This window comes from Peromyscus leucopus, chromosome 3, assembly GCF_004664715.2.
Source record: "Peromyscus leucopus breed LL Stock chromosome 3, UCI_PerLeu_2.1, whole genome shotgun sequence".
NCBI classification, from domain to species: Eukaryota; Metazoa; Chordata; class Mammalia; order Rodentia; family Cricetidae; genus Peromyscus; species Peromyscus leucopus.
In genome coordinates this window covers 70,249,351-70,267,509 of record NC_051065.1, presented here as the reverse complement: position 1 = coordinate 70,267,509, position 18,159 = coordinate 70,249,351, and the positions used below count along the sequence as shown (strand labels likewise).

Genomic DNA, 18,159 nt, shown 5'->3' with positions numbered 1-18,159 from the left:
GTGATTTCCTAAAAGAATTACATAGCAGAAAGAATAAAATCATCAAAGGAAAAATATTAGAGTATTAGTGCATATTGTATTGCTTAGGGGTGTGGGAGAAAATGAAGATAAAGACGCATTATCAGCTTGACAATTCAAGAGCCATCAGCTAGGCATCAATATGGAATGTATGTTTAATAAGTTTTAAATATCTGAGATTGCAGTTGAAAGCCAGTTAATTAAGTTGTCAGGTAGTGTGTTGGAATCTGACAAGAACATTTTTAAGAAAACTGTACCCAGCAGTCTAAAGAAATTCATGGATGTCTTCTAATTGTCAAGGGCAAATTTTGTTCATCAGTTCAGCCTTTGACATTGATGAAGAGAAGCAGCATCTTTCCCTGTGCAGCTGCCAGCTGCTGATCAGAGTTTCAAATCCATCATCCTCTGCTTCAATTACATAAATTTGTCAAAATTAACTGTACATTATAAGAAGCATCCTTGCAAGAACAGTACCCCTAGACATGAAAAGAATCACTAATGTTCTTAAGAAATGATAAGAATGCAGCACACCTTTTCATTGCTCTTACGATTTCAGTTCTTATTGTTGGAATGTTTTCATTAGTTTACAGCAGCTTCTCCCAAAGATGCTGAGGAATGGGTCCAGCAGCTGAAATTTATATTACAAGGTAAGAGCATCAGTTGAACACGTTTTCATTTTCCTTCAATATTAATTTAGGAATGGGTTGAACCAGGTTTTCACATATAAAGCCTTAGTGACTTCTGTGAGAATGATCAAGAGAATGCTGACATACTTTCTTGGTATAATATATGGTTCATTCACTTGTGTTTATTAAAGCAAGCTTCCCTTGAATACAGTTGGTAACTTAAGACTCATGCACTTACAAAACCATTTAATCATGTTTTGATTTAAAAGTATAGTAGAAGGTGTGGGTATTAGTTGGTAGAATTGTGTTCGTTTAAGAAGCACAGTCTTAAGTCTCTTTTGCATTCTTTTAAAATTGCTTCACAAAATGTGCTTTGAAGACATGGGATCCGATGTGATTCCAGAGGATGATGACGAAAGAGGAGAATTATATGATGACGTCGATCATCCTGTTCCAGTCAGCCCATCAAGGAACCAACCAATAGATGATGAAATTTATGAAGAACTTCCAGGTACCTTTATTGTGGTGATGTACTGAAAAAGGCCATGGGTCTTCTGATCCTTATTTGTGTTTATGCCTCTGCATGCATGCCTGTGTGTGTGTGTGTGTGTGTGTGTGTGTGTGTGTGTATGTGTTTGTAATTTGTCATCAGATAGACAACTTGAGTAGGAAGTGGTGAGCTAGTAAGAACAAAGACAAAGAAAACCTTCAAAACTCTGTTTTATGAAGAAGTTTCTGTTTGAGGCAATTCAAGTGCAGGGTGTACACTTATGAGAAGTGAAAGGGACCTTAAAATGAAGCAGATAGAATCCTCATCTCTTGGGACTTTTGGCTCATTAGCATTGTTTATGCTACATAATTTTTTAATTAAAAAATTGACTTGCCTTACAGTTTTTTCCATCAACTCACACATCATTTTCTTTTTTTTACTTCTTGGAACTTCCATTTACCAGAAGTACCGTGCACACCCCATATGTCACCAGCTTCTGCTCTCTACTCCTCCCTGCTGGAGGACATTGCAATGTCTTGGAGGAATGTTGCTGAACTGTAAACAAAGGTCTTGGAAGCTTGAGGAAAGTTTCTAATTGGTATTTTATCAAACAGGAAATCAAAAGATTTTCTTACTTTAAAAGTTCAGGCCTGCTGGAGTATTGATACACTTCAGTAGTTGTTATACAGCAGAACTAATTACCTGTTGGATCCTTCACGGTGTGAATTCTAAAACAGGAAACTAGTCATCTGAAATTTAGAATTCTTGGACTGTAACAACACTGAAAATTGTGTGGCTGACACTCCAGGTTGATATTGCTCTTTTCCTGCCTATTAAAAATCAGTAGAGTAGAAAAGGAGGTCATAAACAATGTAGATAAAGGGGCTATTTTTCTCTGACTAGGCAATGTAGTACCATAATATAAATCCCTAAAATTGATTTTTAAAATACTTAACATGTTCCAAATTAATGTTCAGATGTCATTTTCATCACAGTCGGTAAAACATAAGATCTAGAGCATAGATGTAGAGTAGAACATTTAAATTCTGACTGTATTATTTATTAGTTCAATGATATTATAACGATTTCTTCATCTATAAAATGGGCATACTATTACTGGGAGAAACAACTGAGGTAATTCAACATAATGCTTTCCTCGTCCAAGTTCACAATAAATATAACATCATTATTTTTTTCATTGTCATACCTGGTAAATTCTTGTAAATGCTTCTGTGATGTTCCGACCAAGTAATAGTAATAATCATAGCTACTGCAAAAAGTACACATGTATCTATGAATTCCATCATCCCTCCCTGCAGGAGGATGCTGAGCACAAAAGTGTATCTGATGGAAACAGTGGCCTGCCAGCTTCTGTTATGTGGTAGACTTGTGTGTTTGTAGCCTCACTTCCTGGTTATCCTAAGGATGTGGTGGTGGCTGCCACAGCATCACTTACCCTCAGGTAGAGAGCATCTTTGGCTGCTTGGTTTTAGCCACTGCATCATTAATACAGTTTCTTTAGGCTTTAAAAAGGACGTGTGACAGGACTGAGTATGTATACTGCTGTAAAACTGAAGCATGGAGCCTTTAAACATGGCTCCATTTCATACACATTTCAGCCCTTTAAGACTTTACAGTCAATGTATTGTGTTACAATTGCTGAGTTAACTGTTAAGTTCTGTGTTTCTTCAACTGCACTATTCTCTCCCTACCACCCCCAGCACCCCCCAAAAAAACTTGACTGAGTACAAAGATCAAATATTCAGTTGTTCAAGGAAGATCTCCTGTAAGTAGCTTGAAACTTTAGAACTATGAAACATCTTACGTTTTCTCTCACTACAGATGTTCTTCCTCACCGTCCCTCCTCCCCCACATACATATATTTTCTGGCCCAAGGCCATGTAATGTTGGAAATAACTGCTTATTCTTTAAGTAGTGATTCTTGCTGTGGTGCTCGGAGAAATCTAAGCTGCCGTGAGGTTTCTCTGCCTCGGCCTGGGATTCCCCGGTTGCTGTACAAAGTGATTGAGCTTGATAGAGCCTGCAACTGTGCCCCTGGGAAAGGAGCTGCCATGAGCAGCTGTGGAATGTCTCCTGCTCCCTTCTCCCCTGGGTATCCCAGAGCCGTTTCAACATCTGCACAGCTCAGCAGCTTTGTCAGGCTGAAGCCCGCGCCACAGAGGGGATTTTTTTAAGGGAGGCCCTGAAGTGATCTCGGAGTTAGAAGTTGAGTTCATTTAAATATTTGAAACTGGAAAGCTAACTTTAATTTTCACAAGCCTCTCCCAGGGTTAAGACTCAAGTTTGCTGTTCTCACGGCTTCTGTGAGATTTGAGTGTCTTTTGAGGCGTGTGTGAGGAGGAGCATGGGACATAGCTGTAGACTGTTGGTCTGTATCCAGTGCTGTATAGGCAATGTTTGTCTCGGAAGTCCAGTTGGTTATGCTCCCAGAATTAAATAATAATACTGTTTCCACACAATTTTCTATCGATTACATAGTGTTGAAAACTAACCCTCTTAGTTGAAAGGTGCAGCACATGGATTGTTCTGAAGAAAAAGTCTAAGCATTGATATGCTACTTTAAACTGGAAAAACTTTTCTGAAAAAGGCGAGATCTGTTCTAATAAGTGTATTTTTAATGTGAAATAAATGTTCATTGTTTAAGTCTCAATGGTAAGAAGAAAACATTGCTTAAAAATTATGTTGAAAAATGTTTATAATTCTGTGGGACTGTAAATAGTTTCACAGGAGTGTTTTCAGCTAGAATATTCCAACTTTATTGTAGTGCTTTCTCTTTAATTTTTTGTTCATGAATTTTTAACTAACTTCATAAAAGAACAAGAATAAATGTCTAGATTTCTTTGTGTTTAGGGGTTTATACATATGCGTGAAAGAGATGAGAGAATGTTATTGTGGGCAGTCTGAAAGTTTTTGCTTTTCTTCAAGTACCCCAATGTTTTGCCATCTTTTTTTTTTTCTGTTTCATTACTGCTTATTAGCATAGGCCAGTTAGATTTACATACATTGTGATGTTACTATAACATACTTTTGTCTGTACAACTAATACATTGGCCAAAGTATGTTGAACTGATTGATGACACAGTAATGGGGTCATTTGGCACAACTTCAGAACGTATGGTCAGTTTGTTATTAGAACTCCAGAAGAGCACTTTTGTCTCACTGTGAATCTCGAAGGCAAGAAATAATATTTGGAAAATAGTCTAAGAAGGCAACCCCGCTTGCTCCTCCTCAGCTTAGTGAGTTGTCTGACCTTTTCCTTTTAGTGGCAGGAAATTGTGTATTAACAACAACACGATTTTCCTAGGCATAGACTGTATCGAATCAGCTGGGTAACAAGAATGGTAACGCCCATTAGCCTATTAAATGTGCCACTTTCTGGGGAATTGCACTGGAAATGTCTCCTGGCAAGTGACTAGAAGAGAGAGGGCAACTGGAAGAGAGCAGGAAGACAAATCTCTATTCCATTAACCTGTTTTCTTCTGTGTGTGAATTCTTTTTTTTTTTTTTAATAACTATAATGACAGATTGAACTATTTGGACCCAGCAAAGGGTGATTTTATCCTTTGGTCATTCAATTACATTTTAAATTTATTCAGTCCAACTATCTGCATCTAAAATGGAATGTAAAGTAAAATGCAGCTATAAATTTTTCAATGAAACTATTAGGTATACATAAAAAAGAGCAGTGTTTGAGTACTTAAATTTGAAGTAGTTTCCAGCAAGTGAACACAAATGCAAATTCAATCAATAAATAGTTGCAAACCCTCCAATACGTTTTAACTTTATTTCCCTTTCATTACTCATATTACCAGCTAATATCAAGGTTATAGGGACCTTGCAGTCTCTAGCGCCAACATTGTTATAAGTGACCATAGGTCCTGACTTAGTTTTTCCCATTCTTTCTTTGGAATGAAATAGAAAGATGTCAGTTAACTTTCACAGAACCATGGTGTATTTAACATCTCAGTATTGTTAATGCAGGAAGCCTGCTAGTATTCTTGGATATTTTTGTTTTGTTTTTGTTTGGTTTGGTTTTTGTTTTTTGTTTTGTTTTTCCAAGAGAGAGTGTCTCTGTGTAGCCTCAGCTGTCCTAAAACTCACTCTGTAGGCCAGGCTGGCCTCAAACTCAGAGATCCTTCTGCCTCCCGAGTATGGGGATTAAAGGCATGTACCACCACCGCCCGGTGTATTCTTGTTTCTTAAGAAAGTTTCTGAATTTAGTAAATATGGCGATACCGTCTCCTAATATATAGGATGATAGATAAATATGTTTTCCCAAGTAGATAACTAGAGTTAAATTTTTAGATGCTTTCAGCCTCATACTCTGCTGAGAGAATTAGCTGAAGTTATTTAAAAAAAAAGGAAAAATTATAAATCATGATCACTTATATACATAGTGCTTATTCATATATCTACTCATACATGCATGTATATTTATATGCACACAGATACACAAACAAACACCTAATACATGTTTTAAATTTTGCTGAAAGTTGAATCTAGAGCTTTGTTTTGTGCACACTAACAAGGGCTCTGCCACTGGGATAGATAGACCCTGTTTGTATTTTTATTTTGCGTGACTTGACTGCAAATGTATTTTGATCGTCTTTGTATTGTTTATTTTATAATAATGATATGACATTTTGGAATACAATTTTGCTTGTCATGGGTTTTTTTCTACGTTGCTTTTGACATTGCAAACAAATTTCTTCATTTTAAAAAATGTGTATTAACCCAAATGCATATAACACATATAAACCCAAATATTTATGAACATGTAAAACACAGATTTCTGTTGGTGGAGATAAATAACCCATTTCTGTGAGTTAAAAACATGTCACCTGATAACAACCAGGTGAGACTTTTGCTCCTGGGTACTTTTGGTGGCACTGTGTGTGTGTGTGTGTGTGTGTGTGTATGTGTCTATACAGAGATGTCGCTAATCATCTACAATACACAAAACAGGCTCCATAACAAATAATTATGTGGCCCAGAATGTCAGCAGTGCTGACGTTGTGAAACCTTGGCCACAGGGATGTAATAGGCGGTGTTTCCTTTCTCTCCATTCACCTTTATCTCTTGTGCTATGAAGAGTCATAGCCTGATTTACTCATGTTTGTGGGCATAACATAGATCTTCTTAAATATACAAACCCAAGGTTTCACAGGTCGGCTTAATTTTCCTGTCCCCATTTTGTTCTGGGACAGTATTGAAGTTCTGTTTTAGGGAAATGAGAAAGACCAAGATGAACCAAGTCAAGTGACAGGTATGGGAGACACTGTCCCTCTTCTCTGAAGCTACTGCCTGGGGAGGAAGAGGCTTTCTGAGGTGGACCCTTGTTCTAGTCTGTTTTGATAGGGTTGTTGTCCCGACTCTGAAGGGAGAAACCAGACCTGTGTGTTAGGGATTGCCCTTCTCCAGGCGGCCAGGCATCCTTGAGGTGTAGGCTGAACAGACCCAGGGCTGTCTTCAGTGGGACAGGTGGAGGAGGAGGAGAGCTCCTTGTGGGACTTTTTCAGGAAGGTAGCTAGCAGACTGAGCTGGTCTTGGTCACTGGACACAGACAGGGAATTGTGGGACAGTCTCCAAAGAGTAGTCTTAGCTGAGTGTACTCTACAAACCACAGTGGTACCTACTGCTGTCGGTTCAGTCCCTATGTGTCATTGTAAGTCTTCATTTTTAAACCTTTACTTACCACTAGAAGAAACCAGATCATGCTGATGTGCATAATAGAATAGAAGCTGTGCCTACCCTCGTACTTTATGAACAGCGTGATAGGAATTTTTATCCCTTCCCCCACTTAAAAGCATGTAGTTTCATTTTTGAAAACAAAAATGTAATGTGTTGTTGTTAACTGAGAAACTGTCCCTTGTTCCCTTCCTTCCTTGGTTTTCTTTTTACCTGCTTCCCACTTGCTTCTCTTTCATTTTTTTATTACCCTCAATCTCATCCCTCTTCCCCTTTTTGTCTTCTTGCCTGCTTTCATTGCCTTTAGTTCATTAATTCTCCTGTGTACCTCTTCGAGGCCAAGCCTGTACCTACCTTGCTGTAGGCCTGGAAGGCACAGCCCCCTCGCCTCTTTTGGTCCAGCCATGACTTACAACCTTTAGTTTCCGTGTTTGATTGCATGTATATGTAATATACTCCTGTGTGTTACGTGAGTTAGCTGTTTTGTTTTCCTGACGTAGAAATCCTGTCGAAACTAGCTTGTGTAGTTCCATCATGACACTTCTTTCTAAGCCATCCTCCTCTTCATTCTTCCTCCCCAGCCGCTGTTGCCTCTTATCCCTTGTGCCCCTGCCTCATGCATCCAGAATGCCTGCTATTTCGTCTGTGAAAAGCAGATTGTTGTGATCTAGACAGGGGACTTCGGAGGGAAAAACACACCACTTTGAATTCCAGCTTTGCCCCTTAACCGTGTGGGCACACAGGCAAGCTGGAGAAATCAAGGGCACAGTAAACCCAGAAGCAGGAAGTTGGTGCTTTTCAAATAAGCCTTACATTTTTAATGTACAACAGAGGTGAAGCTGGTTGAGAAGGTAGCTGGGGTAAGCTGGGGCTGTGGATGACTGCAAGCACGCAATAGACGGGGAAAGACAACGTGGCTCTCAAGAGGTGCTGAGCCAGAAACACCAGGCAAGAAAGGAGAAGAAAGAAGGAAAAAAAGAATGTGGTAAAAGTAAGATTATAAAAATAAACATAAAAGGAACTTAATCTGTTAAAGAAGATATCACATTGGATTTTTTTAATTGAGTAGCATCATTAGAGGACATATATCTGAAACAAAGCCACGTGGCGAGTTCCAAAGTAAGAAAGTGGAAAAAATGTTCTAGTCAGCCCTCCTCAAGGAAAGCTTCTCTGGTGATTATAATATCAGGCAATGTAGAATTTAAGATATAAAGCAAGAAAGGACCACAGTAGAATAAAAATTAATGACAATAATAGAGCTTACCTGACCACTTATACTTTAAATTGGTAATAATGCAAAACTTAAAAAACAAACAAGTAAGTTAAAATCTTAAATCTCAACAAATTCCAAGACTCCATTCTTTACAGGGGCTAGGAGTTAGCTCAAGGGCTGAGCACTGGCCTAGCAAGGCCCTGGGTTCTGTCTCCAGACTACAAGTAATAATGATGATACAGAAGAGTGAAGTTTCATTGTCCAATATTTATAGGAAGGTAGTTAAAGGCAGCCTAGTGTTCCTACATTTCAAGATTGGAAAATGGATTTCTGAATAGGTATGATTTAGGAAATCTTCACGGGAATGTGTGGTGAGAATGGAAGTGGTCCAGATGAACACTGTGGGCACTATGCTTTAAACTGTGTTAGAGGGGCGTGGTGATGAACGAGCAAACAGAAGAACTAATCCCTTCAGAGCTGGAGCGAAGAGCAGCCCAGAGAAGACTAGAGTCAAGCGCACCTGACTGAAGGAGGCAGAAGAAGGAACAGAACTTTGACAAGAAAGAAGGACCCTATGAAAGGGTTCGTTTTTTAAAGACCCTACTAGATCACAAGAAATTATTGTGTAGTTTACTTAGCCTCTGAATTCTAATTCTTAGGTACATGTATTTATTTATATTTGCATAGCTAAAGGAGCCAATAGCGTACATATTAAAAATTTGGAACTGGAAAGTAAGCAAACATCAGCCACACTAATCCGACAAAAATGCTGACATTTACAAAGCAGAAAGACAGATAACAGTAGTGGAGTTGACCTGTGGGGATGCTTCTGTGACCCTTAGCTGAAGAATCCGAACGCTGTGCTAGAGACTCGGGTGGTCACACTGCGGGGTTTGTGTCTGCGTATAACCCAGCTCCTCAGAAACACCACCAGCTAACGGCACAACTCCCAACTACCTTCATAGCAAGCTTTTAAACTGGAGCCTTCCTAGTCAGATAAGAGAATATAAACATATCGTGGGCAGCGTTTGCTTTTGATTCTCCGTGTTTTCAGAAGACAGAATATGATAAAGTTCCTGGTTGCTGAACAAAACCTTCTTGCTTCTTTAGGTCTCAGAAACACACACATGTACACACATGTGCACACAGCTTCACAAACACATGTGTCTGTGGAGACATTGTGCAGCAGGAGAGTATCAAGCTTCTCTATTTTTGCAGATAGGTCAGCTGGGAATATCAGCTTCCTAAGAGTATCTCGGCTGCTTACTTTAAAGCTGTGATTAATAAGAACGGACAAGTTCAACAAAGTGTCAGTGATAAATATAAGCACTCTGTATTTCTGGCCTCAGCAAGTACTGTAGTTGAATAGTGCAAAGCTTTCATCAGAGTGGGAAAAAGTCCAAGCTAACTTAATTAAGCTTAAGTGAGGCTTTACCTTGATTTTGTTTCAAAGAAAACATTCATTTATAGATGTGTTCCTTGTTATTAGAACTTCATTAGAGGTCTTACAAAGAAATAATTTCATACCACTTCATATCCACTGGCCCCTTTGTTCCTCCTTACAGAAACTGAGATGGGTCAGAAAGTTTTTCCACAGAACAGGAGACTTGGTGGCTGAGGTGAGGGGCATTTTTGAGCTCTTTTTGGAGCTGGATCCCAAATCTCCTTGTCTGGCCCTCTTTCCACATCCCTGGTCCTCTGTTCATGGGCTAGCCCCTCTGCTTCTGGTCCTCTGTTCATGGGCTAGCCCCTCTGCTTCTGGTTCAGTGTGCTTGTGCTTTCAAGAGCTCACTTTGGTCTCTGTCTTCATGCTTTTTTACTTGTTCACCCTCAGTTCCTGAAATTTGGTTTTCTGTCCTTACCTATAGCTGGAAGGTTTCTCTGGTCCCGCCGTCCCTATGGTCCCTCAACTGCTTATAAAATAATCATTCAGAGACTTAATATTATTTACAAACTGTATGGCCTATGTCAGGCTTCTTGCTAGCGAGCTCTTATAACTTAACCTATTTCTATTAATCTATAAGTTGCCATGTAGCCGTGGCTTTACCAGTCTGCTGGCATCTTGCTGCTCCTTTGGCAGTAGCTGGCATCTCCCTCCTCTCCTTTCTTCTCTCCATATATCTGCTTGAATTTCCCACCTACCTCTAAGCTGCCTTGCTATAGGCCAATGCAGCTTTATTTATCAACCAATCAGAGCAACACATTCACAGCATACAGAAAGATATCCCACAGCACTTACCCATAACAAATATGGCTTCTTCAAAGTCATCTGTCCTTACCCATAATAAAAATGGCTTCTTCCAAGTAATTGGTCATCTCTCACAACCATCCATTTTTACCAGCTAGGTCTCATATCTCAAAGGTACCACGGTCTCCCAACACAGTACCACCAACTGGAGACAGGTCTTTCAAATAAAGGAGCCTGTAGGGACATCTCAGACTCCAAGTGTAACCCTGAGCATAACATACAACACTCCAGTGAGCATTGATGCTCAGTGACTGCTTATTTCAAATCAATGTTTCCAGGCTAAACTTTTATTTCTTTAATAATGACACTTTTGTGTCTTACCTTCTCTTCATACATTCTGTTGTTAGGTGCCTCAGTCATTCTCCATAGATTTATTGAAAGTCCACTGAGTGCCAGAGTCTCATGTGAGTACGGGGAATTTAGGCATAGAAATGATGGACTTGTATTAAGATAACTATATGCTGGGCAGTGGTGGCTCCTGCCTTTAATCCCAGCACTCAGAAGGCAGAGGCAGTAGATCTCTGAGTTCAAGGCCAGCCTGGTCTATAGAGAGAGTTCCAGGACTGCCAGGGCTACACAGACAGGCTACCCCTGTCTCGAAAATAAACAGAACAAAATCAAAAAAAGTAATTATAGAGCTAAGCATGTAGTACTTACAATCCTAGTACTCTGGAAGCTAAGGCAGGAGGAAGACAGTGAGTTCAAGGCCAGCTTGGGCTACAGAAAGACATCCTGGGTCAAACTCATTACAGATTGTAGTAAGAATGCCAAGAAGGAAAATAAGAGGATGCCCCGAGAAGGAATAACTATTTTATTCTGTAGTCAAGGAAAAGATGGCATTTAAATGGAAACCTCTTAGGTAAAACTGGAGAAAGTTCTTCCCAGCATAGAGAGCACCCAGCATGGAGGCTCTGGGTCTGAGGTACTGTGCAATTGGAAACCAGAGAGTAGGACCCCAGGGAGCCAGGCAGGGAGACTGGGCACAAGGACCAGCTCAAGCCGGACCTTTATAGGACAGAGTCATAACTCCTATGCCTCAGTGTCGTTTGAAAGACATTTGCTGAATTTCTAACATGAGGCTCATGTGTCCAGTGGTATGAGGTGCCCAGTCCATCAGATGCACAGCATGATGTGCTAATGAAGTGAAATCTGGGGATTTAAAAAGTTTCTTCCTTTACATATTCTCTGGGCAACCCAGCCCCAGCCCCGCCTCCCACCTCCAATGCTATTTCTGTTACCAGTACCTTTGGTCACTCAAATTTAATCAAGTGTAAAATACCTCAGACTCATCCCTGACTCCTGGCTTGATCATCATGTCTCCCCATCAGCCCACTTGCCAGTTATACACATTCTTCCTCTGGAGCATCATCTATCCTGGCTCTCCGTACTCAGGCTTTCATAATTTCTCTCCTGGATCATCACGAGGGCTCCTGAGTGTTCTCCTATCAACCTGATAAGCCATTCTATGTGCTGGTAATAGACTGACTCTAAAATATATCATAGTCCATCAATCTGTTCCTCAGTAACCTTTTTTGGGGTTCCCAATGCCAAGAATTTACCAAGCCGGGACTCACTGGCCAGGCCCTGCGCCCTTTCCACAGTCCAGCTTCAACCTATCATTCTCCCTTGTTCATGCTGCCTAGACCCTTCGACTGCAGCTGGACTAAACTCTCCACTAGCTTTCCTGCTGCTCTGTGTGTCATCTTGTTGCCTTGAACTAAATCATTGTGCTGCATTAATGATCAAGTTCGTGGATGAAAATCCAGTGAAATAGCAAATAGATACAACTTTGGTTGATTTGGCTTTTTGTTTTTCCATCCACACAGCACATGATCTTTATTTTCTAATATATATTATTTTAGATATGGAGTAGATTCTAAGGTTGTAGATTACTAACCTAGATTGTCAAATACACCATATAGACACAAATATATGAAATCTAAGTACTTAAGAAGTAAACACTCGCCGGGCGTTGGTGGCGCACACCTTTAATCCCAGCACTCGGGAGGCAGAGCCAGGCGGATCTCTGTGAGTTCGAGGCCAGCCTGGGCTACCAAGTGAGCTCCAGGAAAGGCGCAAAGCTACACAGAGAAACCCTGTCTCCAAAAACCAAAAAAAAAAAAAAAAAAAAAAAAGAAGTAAACACTCATCATTCTTTCCAGTTTCCAAGTCTAATGTGGAATATGCCTTACCATATTTTCTCTGTCCACACCTGTTCAAGTCTTCACAGTCTCCGCACCAGAAACAATGAAAAGTGTTCTTCAGGGTCGGTAGACTTACCATGCCATTCTGTTTGAACAGTATAAAAACCGCAGTTTTGTCAGACCCACTTGGGTAGAGATTTGTGGTCATTCCATTATGAATAATTAAGATGATGTTACAGTTCTGTTTATTTTTTGGGTACAATGCAGTATTTTTATAAGTATAAGTTAGCACAGTACTCACACTGGCATATATAATGACAGATACAGTATTAGCAGACCCACTGATGTTCCGGGTGTATCCAGAACATCTGATCTAAGTGTGGAGATAATGCACGTGAAGTTCAAAACTCCTTCAGAAATCACTTACTGAGGGAAACCCTTTCAAGAAGAGGGGAATTTGGCTATTTCTTACATGATAGATTCCTGCTCCTCTAAAGTGCGGAGAAGGGCTGTCTGTCAACCGTAGGTTAGAGCACACATTCCTTCCCTTTGCCCTCAGAGGTCTTCTGCAGCCCGACTGAAGTCTCACATTCTGGCCGGTCTCCGGAGATGGAGTGCCTCTCCGGTTCCAGCAGGCTGACTTAGTTTCCCTCAGGCATCCCATCCTTTCCCAGCTTGGAGTTTTTGTTCACCTCCCATCTGCATGGCATGATGGTTGCTTTTTCTTTGCTGTGATCCCTTTTGCACTGGGTCCTCCCCACTTTATCTAGGCCAAGGTCAAACTGCACCCATCCAGAAAGCCTCTTCTGTCCATCCAGCTTGTGCTGGCCCTACTTCTCCAAACCTCCATGGCACCCTAGCTTTGGAATGGATCACATATATAGCTGTTTGGCAAACATAGAAATGGATGTTTTAGGTGCCTCAAGGCAAGAAACAAACCTGGTGTTGCTTGGCACATCCCTTAGGTATTACCTTCTTCCTTAGAATTCCAGAACCCGTGTCTTCAGCAGGACAGAGCCTGTGGCTAGTGGACTCACTAGTTAAATAAAGAGAAACCAGGAAGGAATCTTGAAGACAATTCTTGCCCCAAAAGAATGGCTGCACATGGTATGCTGTCAAGGTTGACGCCTACCTGATCGCCCCTGTACAGCTCCATTGAACTTTGACATTGCCATCCCAGGGAGCACAGCCTCAGATGGATTTATGTAATAGAAGACAGGAGTGATGAAAAGCTCTATGTCACCAGTCCAGTGCACTACTAAAGATAGATCATCTACTCTTAGCGACGGGACCAACTTGGATTACCAGTCGTCCCTTTGGTGTACTAGTCATCTCAAATGAGGCATTCCCCAGGAAATGACATTCTGCTCTGTGCCCACTCAGTCATTAAAGGCAATAGGAAGAGAAGATGTGATGAGCACAGGACTGTAACTGAGTTTTGAATGCTACCATCTGGGAATCTGGCGTAACCAGTGTGCAGATGAGGAGTTTCCTGTGTACAAATGAACTGAGAGATGGGAGCCACACAGCAGCTTGAGTGCTAGTGAAAGGCACTTACTAGTGACTAGAGAGATGCTTAGTGCTTTTTCCTGGGCGTTCTTGGAGGACTAAGAGGAGGAAGGCCTAGGACCAGCCATGGCCTGCTTGAGTCCAGTTCCCCAGTCTCCGCCTCCCTGCTCTTCCATAGCTAACTTCCTCTCATAGCCCACAAATCCTGCACGGTGGTGGTGGCTCCTGTTTTTAATCCCAGCACTCGAGGCAGAAATAAGTGGATCTGCAAGTTCAAGGCCAACCTGGCTTACAGAGTGAGTTCCAGGACAGCCAGGACTTCGCAGAGAAACTCTGTCTTGAAGAACAAAAACAAAACAAAACCCACAAATAAATATTTATAAACCAGTAAATATTTCCTATTCCTATATCATGTAAGACTTAGGTGTAAATGACAGCACCCCCAAAGCATGTGGAGATACACGAGACTTGTCGGCAGTTGTTTGTGTACTCCTTCATGACAGCTTAGCATTCATTTAAAGGCATTTGGAAAAGGTTATCTGTTCTGTCAGTGAGCAAGGGAAAGCTGGGAAGTGAAATACGAGATGAGAAAAGTAGAGAGAAAACAACTTTTTTTTTTTAAGAATTCAGTTAAGTTGGTCATGTGGGGCACTCGCGCGCGCGCGCGCGCACACACACACACACATGTGCGCGCACAACAATTTTTAGTCAAGCAGGCACTGTGCTAGTGTATAGTGTTGACAGTGTTAGTGAGGGTGGGTTAACCGAGGATGATCTAACAAAAGACCAGTGAGAAGCTGCTAAGGAGCAGAGTTCTAAGCCAGCCTGCGGGCACAGGTGAGGTAGCTAAAGGGCCTGTCTGAACGCCCTATGCGGTTGTAAACACTGCCTTTCGAGCATGATGATGAAAGTGTGATGAGGGACAGGGACTTAATAAGACAAAGATGCCTTAAACACACTGAGATGTGGGCAACCGGTGTTCTCTTTGGAGGAGGCCAGGTTATTGCATATTCACTGTTAGAGCCAAAGTGGGGTGTCCACTCATGGAAGCATTCAAGAAAGGGTTCATAAATAAGAATACTTGAAAAATAACTACCAAATCACCTTAACATTTATAGCTATTTTGTTTTTTGTCCCCCTTAAACAAAAAAAAAAAAAAAAAAAAAAAAAAAAAAAAAAAAAAAAAGAGACTTTCCAAAGGAAGTGATGGAAGAAACTTCCATTGCTGGAGACATTAAAAAACAGATGGCCCAAAGCCCCAGAAGATATTCACATGGGATCCATCCTTCCTAGGGGAAGGCAAAGAGGCCAACCTAATAATGTAGGTTTGCCTCTCTAGCTTGGCAAAGGATTGAACATGAAAATTTACATTTGATGGCCTCCTCCCTAATTTTGTGTCTAAGCATTCTGTGTTAACTTCTAGTAGAGCTGGCCACACAGGAATTGCATGTTTAGTTGGCTGCTCTTCCAGCTCCATGTACTGTCAACTTGTCAGGTTTTCACCCTCCTCTGGGGAGTTGTGTGTACCTTGGTTCTGGAGGCTTTCCTCCATGATTCTGCTTTTGCTACTGCCAGAGCCTCAAGGGTTTCACAATGATGTCAGGTTTCTTGACTTGGGAACACCATACTTGAGGTTGTAGAAGTTTGGATCACATATTGTACAAACTTGAGGTTTTGATTCCTCAGAAACCCCAACACTTTCCAGAGACCTGGAAGGCAAAAGCATTCCTGGAGTGGTGGAGGTCTTACTTGAATCCCTCTGTTCATCTCAGGCCCAAAGTTTTGTCTCAGATGTTTAGACTGCAGCCTCCGACGTACCCTGCACAGTCAGTCTGTCCTTTTGGACAAGAAGAGAAAGACAGGTTTGTTTCAGTGAGGCCATTGACCATATTGCTGCTAAAGGTTACATTCTTCACCATGAGTAATTGATTGATTACTGCAAAGACCCTGCAGTCGAGATTTAATTATAATCATGTGATTTATAAACTTTAATTCAAGTTAGATAAACAAAATTTTGCATGTTTACTGTAGGCAAGACTCCTTTCTAGGTGTATCCTTTCTGAGTACCAATTATCTTTATTGTCTTAATAGTATTTCTTGACAAAAGGAAATACTTGTTGGATTTATGATGGAAGAGATCTTAATAAGTCTGTTGGCTTTATGAAGTAAGTTATCCTAAGTGGCATCTTGATACAGTTTAGAGCACAAATAATGTTTGTGTTATACAAAAAAAAAATTATAGTAAGGTAGAGACATCCATATCGATATGCAGGCTTTAGTTTTAAATGCTAAAGAGTAGATATGTGCATTTGAAGTCTTATTAAGTCAGACCAATGTGTTGGTTTTGGAATGTGTTGTAAAAATGGAGTTGGCATTGCAATCAACTGAAGTCCAAATTTAAATAACATTTTATTTCTTGTGCCAATCAATCTTTTTCTCCTAGATAATCAAACCCATTTTTTTGTTTTGTTTTACTATTTATTTGTAAAACTCACATGACATAAACATTATGTGACAGTTGTTTGGGATCAAAAGAGAGAGTATCATCTCTGAGAAATGTATCATCTGGGAATAGTGGGGGAGAATCACACAAAGTAATTTTATTTATATCATGCCTCCTTCACTGTTGGCTAAATCTGTGACAGTTTTATATTAAATAGTAACAATATTTGTTTATGCTTGAATGTATACTAGAGTAAATGCAGACTTTACTCAGTGTATTCTTGTTTGTAAAGACTCTTGAGTTCATGATACACTTAATGGCCAGTTATAAAGGAACATTGACATTTCATGTCTAAGAATGTTCATCTGCCACTTGCTGTCAAAATTCTCTGTCAGAATTTTTATTTGAACCTCAAATCTTACAAAAGGGCAATTTGGGGACGTCAAAAATAGCCAAATACAATTTCATTTGATTCAAACTAGCGCATGTTAGCCACAGGCTCAGACTCTAGGAGGTCGTGGATATTATATAATAGTAGTATAATGAGTGAGCTGTGGAGACAATTGTCTGTTTGCTGCAGTTATTTCATGGTCACATTCTCATTTTCAAGGACTAATACAATAAAAATAATAAGATGTTTGTTTTGTTGAGGCGATATGTCTTATGTAGATCTTAGTTAATTTGGTGGCATCTGCTTACTGTAAAGAAGGCTATTGTGCATGTCGAATCTTTGGGTAAGTGAAATGTGTAGTGTGTGCCTATGACTTTTTGGTTTTGATTCTAGTTTTCAGTATGTGAAGACGCTCATGGGACAGGCTCCTGCAGAGTTCTGGCCCCTGTGTCGTCAGTGCTATGAGTGTACATTGTCAGTTGTTTAAACATTACTGAATCCGCTGTGGGTCGGCAAGAAGCATCTGGGAGCCAGACTTTTCCTGTGGACACATGCCAAGTCCTATATTGTATTTCCTCACTGCACTGGACTATATTGAGATAATTTTTCTTCTTGACTTTTTTTAATCCAGAAGTTGTTTTCCAAAGCTAAGTCATATGATAAAGCCATTTTTAACAAAGCTACCTGAATTCTGTAACCACTGGCTGATAACTTCTGTAGGCAGAATGGGAGTAACTAAGTCCTATAATTAGGCAGCATTTGGAGTCAGCATTACTCCTGTAGGTGGGCTGAGTAGTTCAGGAGAGTTTATATTGTTATTTTATAATTGTCTTTAATTTGATGTTAAACTCTGAGCAAGGACAATAAACACTGAATGGTCCTTAAAGATGGTAGTGGGCAGGCCATTAAATTTACATATTTGAATACATTATTTAATTAGATGAAAATAAAGCCTTGAATTGTACTTTAATAAAGTGTACATAATTATAGCATAACATTTTATCAACTAAAAGTGCCAGGATAAGTTTATTAATTGTCATACTTAAACTGAAAAATAGTCTAAACAGTTATGGTCTGAGAATAGGGAAGCAAGAGCACTTTCTCATACTGGAAAGTAGGGGAAGGGTTAGCTTTGCAGTTCTAACACTGTGCAGCCCTTGGTCCCCAAAGTGGCAGGGATTTGTCCTTGCAGGATGGGAAGTTGAAGTTTACTCAATTTCCTACTCTGAAATGCTGTGTGTGACCTTGAAAAAAAAATCAGCTACAGCATGCCTGTCATGTACATTAAAAATGCCTTGGCTCTTTTACATAAAACATTTTGTTTATGTTGGCTTCATTTCTGGAATCCAAGGACGAGAAACTTCCAAA

The 18,159-nt window shown here is 40.2% G+C and overlaps 1 protein-coding gene across 2 annotated transcripts in view; it reads left to right on the top strand.

Moving 5' to 3' along the window:
- Positions 1–18,159, top strand: part of Skap2 (src kinase associated phosphoprotein 2) — a 162,798-nt gene that overhangs the window by 111,032 nt on the left and 33,607 nt on the right. For both annotated transcript variants that reach the window (XM_028864148.2, XM_037203754.1), the window contains exons 8-9: positions 602–665; positions 1,024–1,155. In XM_028864148.2, coding sequence (XP_028719981.1) covers positions 602–665; positions 1,024–1,155 — 196 coding nt within the window. The remainder of the gene's footprint in view (positions 1–601; positions 666–1,023; positions 1,156–18,159) is intronic.